Genomic DNA, 20,086 nt, shown 5'->3' with positions numbered 1-20,086 from the left:
ACCTTGCTGGTTACTCATGTTTTCATGGGGTTGCAGAGACGGCCGTGCTCAGAGGCAAATGGATCTGCTGATAAGGAGGCACCCGGTCTTCCCAATCTTTGTTTATCTGCGACATTGCACCAGAGTTCTTGACGGGCACTTGGTCTCTCAGACTGTAGAGCGAAGGGCGGCTTGGGCTATTTTACCCAGGCGGAATAAAAAGTGAAGTGCAGACTGCAGAGGAAACTGAATATATTGCCTTGTGTGAATTTCTTGGCTACAAATCTCAAATGTCTTACTTTATGAGGTAAGGACAAAATTTTCTTACATGCAGTAGCATTTATACATTAAGAATGTGAATGAAATTGGGAAGTACAACATGCTCTTCAAATTGCTATGACTATCAAGAGTATCCTGCTTATAATAAACTAGAACCAGTGACCGGTCAATTCCAAGTGAGCCACTTCAATTGAAAAGTTGCTCATCATGTTGGCAACAGAAGACTCGGAATCTCGGCCTCAACAGCTCACCGTCAAATAGCTAATATAGCGCGCAAGTTCTACCATATTACATTCGGAGCGGTTCACGCACATTCTCAAGGAAATCATATAATTACCGTGCAGAGGTCAAAGTGGGGCACAATGAAAAGGTCCTAAACCAACAGCAAAACTCCCAGCTATTTGCACAAACATCAAAAATTAGCACTCTGGATATTTCTCCTCCTTGAAACGGTAATCCAACGTCTCAAAAGGATGCGTTATCAGCCAGACAAAAACCATCTAACTGCCAGGTTAGCTGAGTACAAGACTTGAATGTAGTTGGCCAGCCAAATCCTTAGACCCTTATGATTTCTCCAGGTTTCCATTCGTTGAAAATTCAGTGGCATGGGGATTGACTGTACCTGCACTTTCAGAGGTTTCCTCTGTTTGGTGATGAGCCAATTTTGTGATAGCAGAACACTTTTTGCCTCCGAAGTATGTAGAATATGGAAAATATTCAGCACAGCGTAATTTCCATCCTGCCAAACGAACATATGTAAAACAAGTTCAGCACTAGATGCTTCTGATTCTTTCTGAACCACATAGCCATGCGTTTATACATATTCTGACACATGAAACTTCCACGTCCTTGCATCAGGCAATAACAAGGCCAAGGATAAATTATATTTAAACATGATACAACATCAGAATGAATGCAACTAAAAACCAGACAAGATAACTTAGATTCAAGTAATAGATTCCCATGCAACTAAACTGCGGACTGATAAGCTAATTACAAGTGTCCTATACCCTCATCTCTTCAAGCAAACAGGATTTAAATATCTGTTACTGAAGTCAAGATAATGCAAGAGACATGGGATGAAGACTTACGCAAGGCTACATCTTGATCATCAAATATTTTCTCTAGCACACTGTGAACAGCAATACAATCTTTGAGCTTCCATTTCCTCGCCGGTCCAAGAAGTCCTTTTCTGATCAACGGAAAACATGTGAGAGCTCCAACATGCAATAATCTAAAAGAAAGCAAAATACCATGCAAAACAGCATCATGGAAAAAAAATAAAAAATTATTCTGGGCTGTCGAGTGACATTACATTGACAAGGGTTCATTGATTGATTCTTCAATTAATTTGACAGCCTCATCCTTCTTGTTTGATTCCAAAACAAACAGCATTTCTGCTGCAGCTGCTCTATGCATCAAAGAATCTGCAGGACAAGAAACAAGAGAAAAAATTCCAGGTAATTATGGTATCATGTCATGTATTGTATATTGGACATTTCCAAGCAACAAGAGGTAGACAATGATGACCTTTATGTGTCTCAAAGAAAGAGGCATTAGCCTCCAGAAGAGATTTCTCGCGCAACTGACTGGAAAAAGTTAAAAAAAGATGGTAAGATACAAGTATCTAGCTGAAAGCCTGCAGCCACATACGAAAGGGGTGTGGTTAAAACAAACTTCAGAAGACAAAAAGTACCCATATGTCAGTCGCTCTTCTTCAATTGCAGCCCAGATGATCTTTTCAGCAGTTGTCACTGCAGCAGGCAAGGATCCTACTTTGTGAAAGAATTTTATCTGCGACAATTACACATGATATCACGATGACAAGAAAACTAGGCCCTTCAGAACTCCAAACACTTGTTTGGATGTCTAGGTAAATCATAAATCCCCAACAGAAACAGTCAAGAAGTCACATCAACTTATTTGATGTAACAACTACATACCAAGCAACGATGTGTGTCTGGATGGTCAGCATTCAACCGCAATAAATTCCTTACTGCCTGCATAAAATAAAGAAATTTCTTCATCCACTTACAATTCAACAAAAGGCAGACGAGCAGAGTACTGACCCAGTTAGGAAAGGGGTAGCAAAAAATAAAAATAAAAACTAGGGGAAAAGCTCAATAATGATTGCTTTAAAAAATGTACGACATTTATATAACCCCTCCAAACACTTTTCTTTTTCCTATGTCCTCCTTTAACATGTCTGAAAGAAAAATAGTCTACCTTCAAAGCACACAAGCGTTTCTGCTTTCTCATATGTACTTCAAAAGAGAGTACATGTGTCTCCAAGAAATCAGGTGAGTATTCCTGAAGAAGCTTCAAATACTTAGTTGCTTCAAGCAATGGATCTTCAACCTACAAAAGCGGTCCAAAATTACATCATCTTGTTTATGAATATTTTTCCATTTGTCAATGACTTGTTCATGAAAAATGTAACTGATGAGAAGACTAATATTAACCTGAGTCATAGCAACTTAAACATTTAACAAACCAGATAAATTTCACAGCACACAGGATGAATTACCTGCAATAACCTTTCACCGTGTGGATCTGGATCTACTGGTTTCACATGACGCTTCACAGATTTAGAGGCGTTACTGGCTTGTGATTCTTCCGTTTTAATTTCTGCCTCCTAAAAACAATTCAAGTATAATCAAAGTGCATATGCAAGAAACAGTTGTTATTAGCCACAGAAAGAAACACAGAATACTTTCTTAGCTCGCGCTTCTGCCTTCTTTTGTTTTTGCCTCAGTTTCTTTCTTTGAGAAGGTGGCAACTTCGACATCTCATCATCTTCTTCAGCTGATGGCTTAGAAGGAGAATCGTACAGCTTAATATAGCATCTGAATCAATTCAAAAAAGACATGAAAAATATTAGTCGCTGGAGATTATAATTATTCAATGTATACTAGCCTTGCATAGAATACAAAAGCAAGACTATCGTGCTAAAATGAGAAGCGCATTAAGGTGTATCAAACTATCAATCAAACAGCCAACTTCCTAAAACCTCGTATTGTTTCACTGGCATAACCATGATGCAATAGAAACCTTCAACTTTGTTATCAAATGATCAGGAACTTAAGAATTAAGCTGATTAGAACCATTACCTGACAGCTCCAAAAGCTGCTTTACGAAAATAAGTATGTGAATGGAGCCTATCTTGAAATTTCAACATTTCAACATAAGTCCGGAGAGTCATTTTTCTTAAGCAATAGGAATGGAAATCAAATTGGTCTTCAACGATATCAGCATAGTGCTTTTCAACAGCTAAGAATTTCTTCAAAGCTCGTCCAAGGTCACCTTGCCGCAAGTAACTTTCACCTGATGCCAATTCATACCTACGATCAAAGATTAATTACCATAATCAAATATTCCAGAATTCCCAGAAATTATTGAAATAGTCCGAATAGAGGCAGACCACATGCACTGCATGTCATAGAGGTTGTTATGTTGCTCTCCATCTTTTGTGAATAATACAGCTGTTTTTTCTGCCAGAGTAACCTTCAAAGAAATGTCACAAGTCGACAGAATGATTCAACAATTGAGACCAAGAATCAACTTATAGCTTCAAAAATTAAGTAATATCTTTCCTTCTTCTGTAGAAAGTAGAAACATTAGTCTTAAAAGCTTGTAACCTGATCAGCCTGCAGCATGCGTTTAACACATTCGCTATTAATATAGCGATCTGCAAGATCCATACACCTAGCTTCATCTGCCATTGCAGCGGCAGCTAAGAAGTCACCTGCATGTTTTAAAATCCTGCTCTGTTGTAGATAGAAAACCACGTAAGTAGCATAAAGAAAAAGCACAATCTAAATCGAAAGCAAATGGATCCTAATTGGCACAAATTGAAGATAGAAACCAGATAAAGAACAACATAGTTGAAAGGCCTATAAATCAACATCAAAATAGTTGAAAGTGCAAGGTGGGCCAAAGTAGAAAGGCCTTGTACCTTAAGCACCCAAATGAAAAGTAAAGACCATGATCCATTCCAACTAAGAGCACATGTTTACACGAAATGCATTAGATTCATCACATCTATGCATTTGTGCAACCATAGCATACACAGTTACCCATCTAATATAAACACATGATGAATCAAGACGTCCTTAGCATATAACATCGAATATTATTGTATTTTAAGTGCAAAGGGACAAGAAACCAGCACCCTTCCAACAAACTGTCAGCCAATCAGCATTTCAAGTTTCCAACAAACATTTAGCAATGGTGAGCAACTTGTTGAATTATGCTTTAGAGCAAAGCTTGTATAGCATTTTTCTAGTCAACAAAACATGTATGTTATTCAGTACATTCTGCATATTTATTCTACAATAAACCAAGAAATCAACAAGGAATCAGCATTTAAAATCAGCAATTACTTATTATGACTTGTGAAGGAAAAAGAAAAGAGTACTCTAGTGTCATAAAGATGTAAAAAACAGGTTCCAGCTATTTATCTGCTTTGATAAAGTCGAAAACCTCTCTATCTTCTACTAAAGGAATTAGCTTAGCATATTATATACATGGATCATATCATTCCATTTCTCACTCCCTGCTGCAGTAATTATTCCAAACATCCACCTAACTTTATGAAAAAATGGTCTAATGTTTTTAGGTGCTTTACATTTAGTAACATGTATCCTAGTTGGATGAGCTACATGGAGCAAAGATTTGACTAAACAAACAGGATAATGGTAAAATATAATAATTTCTACAAGAAACTAACGTGATCATATCATCACAGCAAGATAAGTGAATGGGAACAAAATAGACATAAAACCCATAGACTATGGGCAATGAAAAATTGAAAATAAGCATCACAGCTATAAAATAACCTCTATGCACAGAGAAGACAAACCTTGACAGAGTACAAATCTATCGCAGTCGGAGTGTGTACTATAGCCTCATCAATTTTTGCTAGAGCAATATCTTGTTGATCACGTCTGTCATAGTGCTGCAATAATGAAGCTCCTTAGGAGATTTAGGAAGAAGCTTACATATGAAACAGAAAAAGATGTAAAAGATATTAAGGAGATCAATTGAAACCTGAGCTAAATAAAACAAGGCCCACATCAATGTAGAAGGTGGCTCTTTATCCAAGCTGCATGCACAGGAAAATACAAAACATGTTGATATGCACAAATTGATATGAAAGCATAATTTTGTGCATATCAGGTATTCACTACCAGTCAAAGATAACCAATTAAGAAGGAAAATGAAGCTCCATAAGACACGACCAACATCTAGTTGTGGCATAAGCTTCACAATATCTTTCATTGACAACATCTTGACTTGTTATAATTAAAAAATAATTAGAGAATATGCACAGAAGCTCTAAGGACCAGAAATTTAAATCTGTAAAACTTGTTTTATTCTAGCATTATATATCTTAGAAGGTTAATTATCAGCTGTAGGCACCCTTTTCAGTGCTATATTCATCATTGAAAATTATTAAAAATAAAATACAACTGGTAATTACTCAAAACAGTGCAAGACTGAGAACTGAGTTCATGTGCCGAGTATCAAAAGGACTACAGCACAATACAAGATCTGCAATGACTTTTATAACCAATACCTCCCAGGATATCCACCACTTGTCTTAAGGGACAACTCCAACCCAAGAACTACATGTTCCAGGATATCTGCCTGTAGAAACAGGTAGTGAAATAGGTGTAAACACCAAGCAAGTGTATCAGAAAATAAATTTTTTCCTCTCAACAGAAAAGATTTCACAAGTACACCAAACCTTTCCAGGGTGATCATAGAGAGGGGATAGATCAGAAAATAATGAAGGAACCCCCTACAAATCAACCAAAGAGAGTATTTAAGCTTCATAACCAAGATATGATTCAAGGTCAAGTATTACAACTCAAACGCCAGAAAAAGTTATCTAGCTAGTCAAAAAGTAACATGAAAAGATGAATTTCCATACCTTTGTTAAGAGAGGACGAATATAACTCTCTACCGCTTTCTGGAACTTTTCACCTTCAAGAAAATCCAGTGGGATTCTCTGGCATATGAAATTGAGAAATTAAAATGAAAGGAAGAAGCAAGGGGGAGTGGTGTGATGTAGATTTAACATTGATTCCAGAACGTCCTCAAGAAGTCCAGAAACCAGCAAATTGAAGAACAAACAATCTCAAAAGGGTCTATTTCTGCAAGGATAACAAGCAGAACTGGCTACATTTACCACATCACAAGCAATCTCAAAACGATCTACCTTGATAAGAATAGTTTGCAATTAACAAATTGTGCACAATAAGCGACATTTACTACATCAAAGCCAAATGAGAGTACTTTCCTATAAAGTTATCCTCCCAGGCATACAATCACCAAGTAAGATAACCTTCCAAGTTTTAGACAATGGACCAGATAAATCTTCAAGGCAGGCAAAAAATGTGAAGAGACAATGAAAGGAGCTATGTAACCTTAACAGCAGATGACTTGTTGTATTGCTGAGCAAGTGACTCGTACAATTCTTCTAACTGACCAATCTCATCTGATGAATAATGATCCTTTTCAGAAAAAAGCCCCAGGCATCTTTGTAACCCTTCATAATATCTGAAGAGCAGAAACACTAAAGGTATGACAAGCATCTCTTCACATGTAATAATTGTCAGGAATATCATGCGGCAAAATAAAAGCATATCATCCTCTGAAGTACAGTATCAAAGACAGGGAATAGATAGAAACCCAAAGAAAAGATGACTGTCAGACTAAAAGTCTAAAAGATAATACCTGTAATTGTCAGGATTCATGGAGAGCAGCAATCTGTACTCTTTTTCACCTTCTTCCAGAAGACCAAGCTTCGTCAGAAGAGAAACCTCTTGTTCCTTGTAGGCCAGTTTATCAACCTAGAAATGTCATTCATAGAACACAATAAATTTTACAGGTCTAACATACATGCTCTCTGCATCAACTAGCTACCGAACAAGAGTATCATACATACATACTTACAATTTTGGACTCCTCCTTGTGCAATTCCTCGAGAGCTCTCTCAAGAAGCCCACTCTCCTCAAGCAAAGATATCTGAAACAAGAAATCTCATACATAAAATTACAGCCAAACACCATAAAGACAACAGATTCCAGTCAAATACCATAAAGACACCCACAAACGAGAAAACACAGACTATGCACCAGCATAAGAATACTTCCATCGCTATCAGCAAAATATGCCCAAAACCACATGCCATACACACATTTCAATACTACGAGTTTCAAAGGGTAATTCCATAAATCATTTGGACCAATTCCACCAACACATCAGCAGTATACCTTTCTGTACTTAATACTCCCTCCGTCCCATAAACTTTGTCATGCTTTGGGAGTTGAACTTTTTATGCACAGCGCCATATGAACGCGAGCTTCAGCCTATTTTTCCAATTTTGCCACTCTTAAAGTAACTTTTGAAGACAAGATTGACATGTAGAGCCAACATTGATTACAAGAATTTACAACCCATTTAGAAGATTAAGTTTCATGCATGATTTCATATCTTGTATCTAGGCATGTGTATCTCATGGCAAAGCAAGGAATTTTGGTCTATAGCAAGTGCAGTTCAAGGGGTCCACCAATAAATCAAAAAAAAAAAGAAGAGAATCTTGGAGGGTAAAAAGTTGAAACAAGAGAAATTTTGCATTCCATTTTGGGTGTGAGCCATACTTTGGGACAGCCCAAAAAGGAAAGCATAACAGTCTCAATGCGATGGAGGGAGTACTACTTTTGAAACTCTTCAAGTAGCGCATGGTCTTATATTAACTCTAGAAGGTAAATAAAGCTATGCTCCAGTTGAATCCTAATTCAACCAAGATAATGCAACTAAATACCGAAGTGCTGACAGTTCTTAAATCCCTAAAACGTGCAGTCAAAAGTACATCTTTTTGCAAAACCCAACCAACAAAAAACATCAAATCAATCCTAATTGCTTAGATTTTGGTGTAACAATGTCAAAACCAAGAAGCGACTCAAGTAATAAACGAACAATCATATCATAAAAGTCCAAACCTTTATCAACATCTAGATTAGCAATTAGTTCAATTCCAACCATAACTCCAAAATCAGAAAGAATTAAGTTTATGAATGCACTATTGTGTTAGATTATGCACAATGGCTAACATGTACACCCACTGTATGTTGGAAATACTGATAAAGACATAGCAACCCCAGAACGTAAAGGATACTCAACAAAATCATAAGTTATGTGGAGCCTGTACTATTACCTTGTACAAAAGCATTTCCCCATGCTCACAACGCTCATTATCTGGCGGATGATCATCATCCAGAGTTCCTTCATATGCTTCAAGGATTTCTATGGCTTTTGATCCACTGATTTAAAAAAAAAAAGAATTTATATAGGTGTATGCATCAATACCAGAATTCCACCAGATACAACTAATTTCTGCTTAATTACATTCCAGCAATTATAAAACCAGATTACTTCACATAAGGGCAAATATCAGCAAGAGTCCCACTACCTTAACATGTAATCAGCTTAGGATAGATGGTAGTGTACAAACTTCTTGTACATACAAAGCACAATTAAAAAATTATCATTTCATCTACGAATAGATTTCTGAGAGATAAGCCAAGTTGCAACTCTCATGTCATACAATGTACCAAAAGCATGGACACTCCCAAGTGATTCAGTAATAAAGGTTCAACATGCAGTGACTTGTGGAATTAGACCCATAATTACCAGATTTACGATACTTATACTATCGGTTCAAATGCCATATCACACCATTTCTCTGGCCATCTATCAGCAGAAGACGGTTGCTGCTTTTCCTATCTTCTTTGATAATCTAAACTCAAAAGATTTTTTGCCAACAAATTGTAGGGCTTGTATATAGAAACATGACAAATTCATCATGCCACATGCATAAGCTGAAAGCAGCAGCTACAAAGTTAACCAACAAGTGCAGCCACCCAAAAAACAGAATAAAATACTGCATTACAAGTGTCACCGGCCACTCGTTCTGACCCCAATTTTTCGCAATCCTTTAGGGTATTTCGAAACACAACCCGTGACACAAGGAACCAACATCAATGCACGCAGCAAAAGGTAGAAAATTCAAAACATCAGGCTAAAACAAGCTGAGGTAACACCAAAAAGAACTCAGTTTTATTTCTAGAACTGTCTTTTTAATATCTGCACAGATATGCTCCGGAACTGGAACAAGAGATTCCTAGATCGCAAAAGAATGTTTCATATTTCCTGTGGCTATATGAAACCATTCAACCACGTAGCTTGGAACTACTTGTTAGATTCTAAAACTTAACACTACAGAGGAGGCATAAGCAACTAAGCATCACAAGGCAAGAAGTCAAAATTTCTTATTGTCGTTTTGCCTACAAAAAATGTACAGCCACCCAAAAAAAAAGCTCAGTTTACTTTGAGTTCAAGTGATGGGCTACAGCAAAGCCTATCCAGTTCATGCGGTGGTTTGGTTTCAAAGTGAGCAGTCGTTGTCTTGTTTCAACAAAACCATCCAAATCACGCATTTGTGCCTGAAAGAAAAAGATATTTTTGAGAAGCTCTTACATAAAAACTAACAGGAGTAAAATAAGAAAAACACCATTGAGTCGTCAACAGAACATTGTCATATATTTCTGTTATTTCTGTAAACTCATATCCACGCTAAGAAACCAAAGAATAACCAATTATAAAGAATCCACAAGGAGCAATCTAGTGGAACCAAATGAATGTGAAAATTATAACAACTAGCAGTACAAGATAAGCTCTGTAAAAAATAAGAAATATAAGGAAAGTAAATAAGTACAGGGGTTCCCTAAAACTGATGTACATCAATTTGCTTCTTTCTCAGAGAAGCACCAACCATAGCAAAAGAGCCAGAAAACAATTCTTTGTGCAAAAATGAAATTTTATTAGGTAGAAATTTTAGGCTGCGCTTTACATGAAGCATGCTATGACAAATAATTGAAACAAGTAACTATTTGTTAGTTGAAGGATGCTGCCATTCATTAGGAAAATAAGTCACAAGAGCAAGAAGGTAAATCACTTCAACCTGTAAAAGAGACAGGTCACGAAGTATTTCAATGTTGTCAGGATCAATCCTAAGTGCATTACGGTAGCATTTGATTGCCTCCCTGTACTCTCTGTCAGACCGATACAGAAGACCATAAACATGCCAGCAAACGTGACTTTTAAGGTCATTCTGCAAAGAAGCAGCTTTCAATTTAGGGTACTACTAAAAAAATTTTGAAAGGAAGAGAAGACACAAAGTATCCAAATTATCACCCTAAAAGATTATAAGAATGTGTGTGCAACCTTCAAACCTCGTCGAACAAGTTCATAAGCTTCTGGTTTGCGGTCTAGGCAATTCAATGTCAATCCTTTCATCGAAAGCGTTTCTAGTAATATAAAGAAAAGACAGGTCATAAGACGAAGAAATCAAAAGCCAGACATCAGTATCAATGAAGGTAGATATTCAACTTAGAAGAACAAATTCCAAGCAACCAAATACAAAAAGCATGTCTTCAAGAAGAGTGAAAATTCCGTTATGGTTGGAGACAGTTGCAAAAGGCTCCTCACTTTTCTCACAGAAATCCATGTAATCAGCATTCAATCACTTAGGTTTTTAAATTTTAAAAAAAAAAGAGTAAACAATAATGGTTCAGCAAAGGAAACAGTAAAGGACATATTCTGTGTCTTGTGCTTTGCAACTGAGGACAGAAAATGATCAGGAAAGAATTTCAGATATTCCCAAGTATAAGCTTGTGACAATTCAATATCCTGCTGGCCCTAGACATGATTATGCCGAAACATAAACTGTCTTAAGAAAATAAGTGGAGACTAAGCTCATAGTTGTGGCAATTATACTATACACTCTTTCTGTTTTCTGACTTTTGAGTTTTTCCTTCATACATTAACTGATGCTTTTATTGCCTAACTGTTTATCAATACTTCTTTTCTGACAAGGCACACTCTGTAAAAGATTGCCTATGGTTATAAATGTTCACTTTGCAGCAGGTTCAGGACTAGAAGCTCAAGGTAAAAAGAAGCCAAGAGATTTTTGTCCTTGTCAAGAGCTCCATGAAAACGAGCAAAATTCTAGGTTCCTCTGAGTGATTGGTGTCTGTAAAAAGGGTAGGCGGAAATAGGAGAATCCAGGCTATGCATTTTTACCACAAGGTGGCTTCAAGAACAACATAATAGTCAAGTTTGTCTGCGAGACCAGGCTGGCTAAACCTCTAGCTCCTAAAATAAGGCAGAAAGGACCTCTTTTAGAATTCTGCTACATCCAATATAAAGCCCTTCTGCATTTCTTTTCTTGAATTCTTTTCCTAGTAGGGAGGGGTGGGATTCAAGAGATAGGGAAGGGGGGAGGGGGATTTGACCAAGGCCTCATCGGCATAAAGTTAGTGTTTTGCTAGAGCAGTAAAACAATCATCTAATCATTTTTCTCATTAAGCAATAAGCGAACTACAACAAAGAAAAGGAGAGAAGAAAATGAGAAACCAATCAAATTTGAGAATACATACCAGTTACGTCATACTGATTCACATAATATATATACCACGAGCCTACTTCACATAAAAGGAAAAGACTTGACATACCTCCATGATTGGGAAACTTCTTTAAAATTGAATCGGCTGCCTTCAACCCCTTTTTATACTGCTTCGTTTCATATGATTTCTGCATTGATTGAGCGACAAAAGTTAACTTGTACTCTAAATAGAACCTTCGTTCAACGAAAGGAGTAAAAGAGAAACAAGAGCATAAAATTTGAGAATATGAAGCTTGTAATCAGATTGATGATAATTGCAAAGGTCTTCAATGCATTCCTTCTTAAACAAATTCAAAGTACAAAAAATGTTATCAAATCACAAGTGTCAACTAATTTGTGTTAAAACCAAAAGCAACAACGAAAATCAGAAAAAAGTACCATGCAAACTCGCCCTACACAAACTAGGCTGGAGAGGAAAGGATGTTAAAATCCATTTTGTAGATGAATTTTAACTCCAGAGGATCGATATTCAGAACAATTTACAATGTAAAAGGAGAGCGTTCCAACATTTTATGTAGTTTACTGATTAGTTCCGACGGACGGGCCCATCAATGAACTCAAGGAAAACATCTCAGCTAAGCAAAAACATCGTCTAACTAAAGAAAGAAAACAGATTAGAACTATTCACCTGTACAAGCATACAAGATACAACATAATCAAATACACAATAACTAGCACAAAATTCAACAAAACTCATCCAACACATATCAAGCAAACATCTCAACGAGTCAAAAACAATTTTAACATCCAAAATGCAGCTGGCGAAATAAGATCTAAAGCTCAGCTTAGCTCTCAAACTTTCAGTGCAAGAGAATCACACTTAATCGAAAGTAGAAAAGTCATAAGAATTCTTTGGATATCCAACAGTAAAACACCAAATAGTCAAAAGAATCCAAACTAGTACTAAACCTAGGGTTTTAGCGGTGCAATTTTCAAAGATTGAAGTGAATAAGCTCCAGGTTACTTTCTCAAAAATGCTAACTGCAATCGGAGAACTCACCACAATCAATTTGAAGAGGTTACCCTCCCTAGAAGGAAGTGAGGTGCCCATGGCAGTTGAACACGAGAGAGGAAACCCCTAAGGGGAGAGACTGGGCGGCAAGAGACGAAAGAGGAATAACTGATCGAAACTGGTAAGGTGGCAGTAGTATTTATAGGGCGCCGGAGGAAAAGAATAGACGACGGAGTATGAGTCTAAAAAATGGGAGGGAGGTGGCGTTTATCTACTGCAACCCTACTCAAGAGAGAGAACACTGGAGCGAGCAACTTAGCAATACTCTTCTAAGACCGGCTGCTAAGCTAAACGCCGCTAGAGCTTTTCCGTAATTTCACTGCAATTGATCAAGCGGTTTCTTTTTGCGTTTCCATTCTTTTTCCTTTGACCATTTTACTAGCTTTTATTTTTTTTTCCCGGATTTATTTTTACATTATCTTTTTTTCCTTTTTTGACACTGGGAGATTGGTTTCCAACTTAATGATTCGTTTTTTTTCCCACATGAACTATTCATCGGATTCCTCTAATGCCCACTTACGATGGCACCGAAGGAATCAATGTAGATACATATTGTAAGAGTAAATCGAAATAACAAAGATAATGCATTTTACATCCTTATGGTTGACCTTTTTGCATTAAGCATGACTTGAAGTGGGAACCCAAAGGAACAATCACAAGCAAGTCAAAAAGGTCGCAATGCAAAAACTTTTGTCTTGTAATGACAATAATGGATGAAAAGCTAACACACTCCAATTGCACGTATACCTAACGACATCCCATATAGTACATGTTATGCAAAAATATCCTTCAGAGTTTCAGAACATAAAGCGACGGAATCATTAGAATTGAACTTAAAAAGAGGAAAGATCAAGACTTGAAGGTCACATAAGTTCTGGAATCCGACATATATTTTGCCCCCAAAAATAATCTATCCAACTTTTTTGGTACAAAAAATCTATCCTTTCGAGTTCATCAGAGCTGGAATGTGGGTTGCGAGCCACGTCATTTTGCCGGTGTGGTATTGCCAACCAAGATATGTTGAAGCAACCTTCATTCTTCGACTGAAATTTGAATCGATGGTACAAAAACAGGCAGTGATTTATTTACCGCGTCATTTTCAAGTATATACTGACTGACGTATGATGCAGGAATTTGCAAAGAAAATTCGGAGTTTACCGATTTACTATTGCAAAACAATGAAGAAGACGAGAGGAATCCAAGTATTTACTGCCAATCACTGTTTCATCAGTGCAACTGAGACCAGATGACAAAAGGCAAGCAAAATTTCAACAAGAGCGCACAACAACGTTAACATTAGCCAGCATCAAGTAGTGTAGAAGAAATGGTATTATAAGCTCGCTCTATTTCCTCTTCTGTCATCTCAACAGTATCATCGCTTTCATAGGCATCGCCACCCTTAGAAGCTGTCCCTTCTTCATACCCGCACTTCCCATGGTCATTAGTCTTCGACTTCTTCTTTGGAGATGAATCATCTTCCAAGTTTCTGTACTCATTCTCATAAATCTGTTTACAGGCGACAGCATGTCTGCAAAGATATTTCTTGCTAACTGAAGCTGAATCATCCTTGGTGCCATCAAACTTCATCAGCTCCTCAACCACCCTGGGGACGCAGGCCCACTGCTCATTTATTTGCAGGATAAGCTGAAGAACCAAGATCAGTCAGAAGAAAGCTCTACACAACATTTGCTCAAATCAGCATTGCACCAAGATAACAACCATTTCTTGCCAGTTAGCAAATTAAATATTGCCCTCAGAAATAATTTGTTATATCTCTCATGGAAGAAAATGGAGTAACATAAAACATTGTAGTTTGACCACCAAAATTTCCAACCTGATGCCACTGACGGGATAGGAGGAAAGGGAGGAACCCCAGATTCTGCCACTCAATTATTGACTTTTAGAATATAAATGCCAATGCAACAATTGACAGACCACACAAGTAAATTTACTGTGCCAGAAGAACAAAATACCACTAGATGCCTTTCATCAGAACTCTGAAGTTTTTATTACAGAGCAAATCACTACCTAACTACACATGACCGACTGATACAAATCAACTTGAAGCTCACGATATTGCATATAACACAAACAAATGCTACCAGCCATTTCAAGGGTTGCTTATCCAAATATTGCATTTCTAATTATCCAAATGTTTATTAGATATCCCTCTGCCTTCCTTTTTCTTTAAAAATCTGTGGACGACGTAACCAAAAAGCAACCTTAAGGTCCATTGCAAGAAATCAACTTTGAAATCAGCTTCTATATTTTTGGAACTCTATTAAAACCAACACCATTTTTCTTTCGTTCCGATATGAAATGCAGTACTTAGATAAATAACCCATTCAACCAGTATATTATGACAGTGACAGGAATTCTTAACTATAAACCAGAATGTAGTCCAATTATAACCCCAGAATCCCCTATCAAAAGTTAACATACCTGCCCTTGCTTGAGTGCATCTATGGCATCCTGCAAACAGGTGAGGATCCCCTCTGCAGCTATTTTCTTTATCTCACTCTGTTCTGGCTGCAGAAATGGATTGACTCAAAACATAACTTAAAGATCTTTCACAACTCTTCGGCAAAAGAGAAATCCAACCACAATAGAAACAGCAAATACACATATAATGCTCCTAGATCAGTATGCAAGCTGAACGCAAAAACCTTACAATCTTAATTGGACAGATCAATTAAAAGCAATACAAAATATGCAATGACAGAACATACTATCTTTTTTTGAAAGATGACCAAGCCCGTGATATGCAATGAAACTGATTAGAAAGCAGACTAAGCAAGAAATACTGAGAACTAATAGTCCCATACCACCATCTTGAAGTTGATAAAACCAGCTGTAGAATGTACATACCTTCTCATCTTGACTTTCCAGCCATGATAGCGTCCTAGTCAAATCATCACTAGCCCATTTCTTTACTCTAGAAGGAGAAAAACAATCACTAACTTGGTTAGAAGGCTGATCCTGTTTCATACAAGACATAACACTAGATCAGTGATAAATTGTATGCAGGTAATACAAAATAATAAATCTAAACAGTTTCTCTTATTCTGCATGAACATTTCTTCCAGCCATATTGTTTGTTTTGATTATCCCCATATGTCATATGAACTAAACTTCAACACTTCTTTAACTTGAACTCTATGGCGACGTAGTGCCAGCAGGCACAGATAAAATGTGTACCTCAGAAGCACCATCAGTAGGCAGTGCACATGAGCTTTTCTCCACATTTTTCTGCAATTTCAGAGATGAAGTTGCTCTACAATCTGCACGTCATATGCCAGTTTAAACTTTAAGAAAGCAGGTGGGTCAAAGTACAAAAACTTTCCTTGTCGTATATGGTCAAATTAAACAATGCCCTGTACAAAGTATCATGACATCAACTTAATCACTGCCAACCATGTTAGTGTTTCATATTTCATGAATCCAATATCAGGGATCAGCCCGAAACATAAAACTTGTCTCATGTGCTAGAAAATAATAGAATGGAAAATGACAATGAGGTTGCCTTCTTGCGTTTTATGCTCTTTAATTATTCTCCAAAAAAGTAAAAAGTAAAAAACATATCAAGCCGCTCAACATTGACTGAATTTGGAGAAAGACAACATCACCTACAGGTTGTCATGCTAAAATTACATCAATTACCAAAGTTAAGATGTTTTAGACAAGTCTCATAGCATGAATAAGCAGGTCCCTGAGGAGAAAAGATGCATATTTCTGAGGCTTTGTGCTTATTTCAGGAGCCATGAAACAATGATCAGATGGACTTTGGATAGCAACCAGTAACATTATTTTCCATCTGTTCTCTGGTAGATTTCTAGTTGACCTATATTAGTAATAGATGCAATCAAGAGAAACGATAAGTCGATAACTAACTCTCCATCCCCACTTAATATCCATTATAACATCAGAAAATGAACTGCAGCAGATCTATAAGTCACTAATGTCCATTACTTCCATAAACAGTTACTTGCACCTATATATACAACATTGAATACAAGGGAGCGAGTACCATTGCTGGCTTCATTGGGAACACTTTGCCTCCTCCATGGCTTGCCCGGATGCAAAAGATAAGGTTCAATATCCACAAGCTTTTTCTGCTCATGACACTCCAAAATCCATTCCTGCAGCAAAAGGAAATAATGATCTTAACATCTCATTTTCATAGAGTAGCATTCCAATGAAAACATTAAACAACAACAAATTTTCGGCACAACCAGTCCTTAAAGTGAACAATCATGATTCTTGAGCATTTTCAACTATTGCAGGCTTACAAAGAGTCTTGGTCATTACCTCTATATTAGTCCAATCTAAAAAACGTACCCAGAAAAAAAAAAAAGGTCTAAAGTCTATACTACGATGGAAGTAACAATGCTGCACAAATATATGGATAACATTCATACATGTCTATAGACTTAAGCTAAGCCAAATAGATAAAGTTTAAAAGGTCTCTTTTCACCTCCTGAATATCAAAAAATTAAGCGCTTGCATGGTAAGGGAAGCGCCCCCCCCAAAAAAAAAGGATCACCTTGGAAACAATGGTCCCAGAATCAGCCTCTACTTGCCGAAATTTTGGTGTGTTAGGAAATGCACAGATGAGCAAGGTACAGTTCGAATTCCAATCGGGTTGATACTCCGCTCCCATTTCAAGTGCCCAAGACCGTAACTCGGCCCGCTCCGGGTTGACAAACCCGGATAGCACAAACACCACCCCTTCCTGCAATCACGCGAGTTTTGGATGAAAATTTTATTCTTTTTATTCGTTTTATTCAACGATCAATGGGGGAAAAAAAAACGTCAATAACGGTAGTATACCATGAGTTTTGAGAAGTCGTGGGAACCGGAATTTGAGGCGGAAGCAGAAGATTTGGGCTCCTTATTTTTACCACCTGAACTATCTCTCTCTTCTCTGGCACTCATCCATGAAGGAAGATTCCGTTTGGTTCCGGCGCTATTTCGGCCGTCGCCGGAGCTTGCTTTCTTCGACTCTGACATAAGCGCTATTTGCTGTACACTTAAAAAATTTTCTCGCACGCTGTAATTAGCATCAGTTATTTACGGGAGAATTACAAAATTTTGCTGCTCGATTACAAACAAAGGGAAAATTAAAATCGATTACAAACAAAGGGGAAAGTAGAGCATTCTCAAAGTCAAGTGAGGACTTCGAAACTTAGGCGACCCTAATTGCTTTTCTTCTATAATTCTCCATAGAAAGCGGTCATCTATAATACCGTCCAGCTTTCTGGCATGCAAAATACTAGACGAATGCCTCACAAATCTTTGAGATTGGGATAGGACCGAGAGATTTGACGAAAGAATTCAAATTCTTAAGTTTATTTAGGAGATATTTAAATTTTTAAATTAAATTATTATAGTATTTAAAATATATTTTAATAATTCGTGAATTATAAATTCAAATGTTGCTTAAGTAATTTAAATAATAATTAGAGCATTTGGATAGATTTCAAATTTTTTAATCCATTCTTCATCAAATTTCTTAATCCAAATGAATATTAAAATACTTTGTATGATAATTTCTAAATCAAATGGGTGCACTCATAGAATTTTATCTATCAACTATATATTCAAATTAAACATTTATAATTGTATATCTAAATTATTACAACAATCGATTTTGTGCACTTTGTAGAATTTTATGGATTAATTGTAAATTTGAATTTAATATTTGCAATTCTGTATCTAGGTATGGTAAAAATAATAAAAGCAACTTGACTCTACGTCTCAATGATTGAATTGGATTAAATGCTTTACCTTTTTTCTTTCTAAGGGCACCAAATAGACACACTCAAAAGGAAACTAAATTAATTATTAATGCTTTAAATTACCATCTACCCTTTATTTATCAACTATATATTCAAATTTAACATTTATAATTGTATATCTAAATTATTACAACAATCGATTTTGTGTACTTTGTAGAATTTTATGGATTAATTGTAAATCTGAATTTAATATTTGCAATTATGTATCTAGGTATGGTAAAAATAATAAAAGCAGCTCGACTCTACATCTCAATGATTGAATTGGATTAAATGCTTTACCTTTTTTTTTTCTAAGGGCACCAAATAGACACACTCAAAAGGAAACTAAATTAATTATTAATGCTTTAAATTACCATCTACCCTATAAATTGGCAATGCTTTCGTTGATTAAATTTGTTGTTTACTGATTAAAATGATATTTGATTCATATCTTATTTGGTGTTTTAAAGGCACCAAATAGACTGGACCATGGATAAAAATTTGTAGATTAACTACCTAAATGAAAATTGGCTTGAAATTTCAATATTTGGTAAATTTATTTAATACAATTAAAAAAATCAGCAATGATTAGTGTATGTTTAATTTTTGGGTTAATTACATTTACCTCCCCTGAGGTTTGATCATATTACCAATTGATCCCTGTAATTTGTCCAAATAACGGTCTCACCCTTTGAATGATCAAACGTTTAACAAAAACCCCCTTAATGCCGAAAATGCCCATATTGAGGCCACGTTGCATTAAAAAAGAACATATTTTTATTTATTAACCTTCAAGTAATCCAAAAAAATAGAAAAAAGTTTTTGCTTATTATTTTATAAAAATCATATCTTTGCTTCCATAAATAGTTTTGAATCAATAATTATTTTAAATCTTAAAAATGAATATTAAAAATTAGATAAATTGAAAGAAAAATAAAAAAGAAGCAATTATTTTAAATCTTCAAGTATGGTTCGAATTTGTGGTTCAAGGCATGTTGCGGAGAGCACAAGGCATGTTTTCCTCAATTTGAACCATACTTCAGGAATTAAAATAATTTCTTCTTTTTTTATTTTTCTTTCAATTTATCTAATTTTTAATATTCATTTTTAAGATTTAAAATAATTATTGATTCAAAACTATTTATGGAAGCAAAGATATGGTTTTTATAAAACAATTCTATTTTTTTGGATTGCTTCAGGGTTAATAAAATAAAAATATGTTCTTTTTTTAATGCAACATGGCCTCAATAAGGGCATTTTCGGCATTAAGGGGGTTTTTGTTAAACGTTTGATCATTCAAAGGGTGAGACCGTTATTTGGACAAATTACAGGGATCGATTGGTAATATGGTCAAACCTCAGGGGAGGTAAATGTAATTAACCCTTAATTTTTTCCACCATCTAATTTGCCAATTAAATGTTTTTCCCCCCATCTCCCAATTAAATGTTACGAGCTGTTTGGATAAGAGTTTATTTGGATGATTTATTTGAGATATTTACTGTAACA

The 20,086-nt window shown here is 36.1% G+C and overlaps 2 protein-coding genes across 2 annotated transcripts; both read right to left on the bottom strand.

Moving 5' to 3' along the window:
- Positions 1–214: 214 nt before the first annotated feature.
- LOC113767777 (N-terminal acetyltransferase A complex auxiliary subunit NAA15) lies at positions 215–13,065 on the bottom strand. Its single transcript, XM_027311964.1, has 26 exons — positions 12,792–13,065; positions 11,841–11,919; positions 10,552–10,634; positions 10,289–10,438; positions 9,655–9,770; positions 8,483–8,588; positions 7,219–7,290; positions 7,000–7,115; positions 6,690–6,822; positions 6,194–6,271; positions 6,008–6,061; positions 5,837–5,907; positions 5,308–5,362; positions 5,120–5,215; positions 3,897–4,025; positions 3,680–3,762; positions 3,369–3,599; positions 2,972–3,104; positions 2,786–2,893; positions 2,485–2,616; positions 2,202–2,258; positions 1,955–2,052; positions 1,789–1,847; positions 1,574–1,685; positions 1,350–1,450; positions 215–997 (listed from the first exon to the last, which is right to left on the bottom strand). Exons 1-26 carry the CDS (start codon positions 12,840–12,842, stop codon positions 822–824), a joined length of 2,679 nt encoding a protein of 892 aa, XP_027167765.1. The 5' UTR covers positions 12,843–13,065; the 3' UTR covers positions 215–821.
- Positions 13,066–13,982: 917 nt separating this feature from the next.
- On the bottom strand, positions 13,983–18,102 carry LOC113767376 (DNA-repair protein XRCC1). The gene is made up of 7 exons (XM_027311443.1): positions 17,634–18,102; positions 17,347–17,535; positions 16,831–16,942; positions 16,002–16,084; positions 15,672–15,782; positions 15,246–15,332; positions 13,983–14,447 (listed from the first exon to the last, which is right to left on the bottom strand). Exons 1-7 carry the CDS (start codon positions 17,811–17,813, stop codon positions 14,100–14,102), a joined length of 1,110 nt encoding a protein of 369 aa, XP_027167244.1. The 5' UTR covers positions 17,814–18,102; the 3' UTR covers positions 13,983–14,099.
- Positions 18,103–20,086: the final 1,984 nt, after the last annotated feature.

The sequence above is a fragment of the Coffea eugenioides genome, chromosome 4, assembly GCF_003713205.1.
Source record: "Coffea eugenioides isolate CCC68of chromosome 4, Ceug_1.0, whole genome shotgun sequence".
Lineage (NCBI taxonomy): Eukaryota > Viridiplantae > Streptophyta > Magnoliopsida > Gentianales > Rubiaceae > Coffea > Coffea eugenioides.
The sequence above is the reverse complement of the archived record's forward strand: the minus strand, read 5'-3'. Positions and strand labels throughout refer to the sequence as shown.

Coding starts and splice junctions, on each gene's coding strand:
- LOC113767376 (XM_027311443.1), bottom strand. CDS start 17,813: ATGTCAGAGTCGAAGAAAGCAAGCTCCGGCGACGGCCGAAATAGCGCC. Junction 16,943..17,346: donor CTGGGACCATTGTTTCCAAG/GTGATCCTTTTT, acceptor CTTTTGCTGCAG/GAATGGATTTTGGAGTGTCA. Junction 15,783..16,001: donor CTACTGATGGTGCTTCTGAG/GTACACATTTTA, acceptor TGTATGAAACAG/GATCAGCCTTCTAACCAAGT.
- LOC113767777 (XM_027311964.1), bottom strand. CDS start 12,842: ATGGGCACCTCACTTCCTTCTAGGGAGGGTAACCTCTTCAAATTGATT. Junction 11,920..12,791: donor ACCTCTTCAAATTGATTGTG/GTGAGTTCTCCG, acceptor CAATCAATGCAG/AAATCATATGAAACGAAGCA. Junction 1,686..1,788: donor TTTCTTTGAGACACATAAAG/GTCATCATTGTC, acceptor CTTGTCCTGCAG/ATTCTTTGATGCATAGAGCA.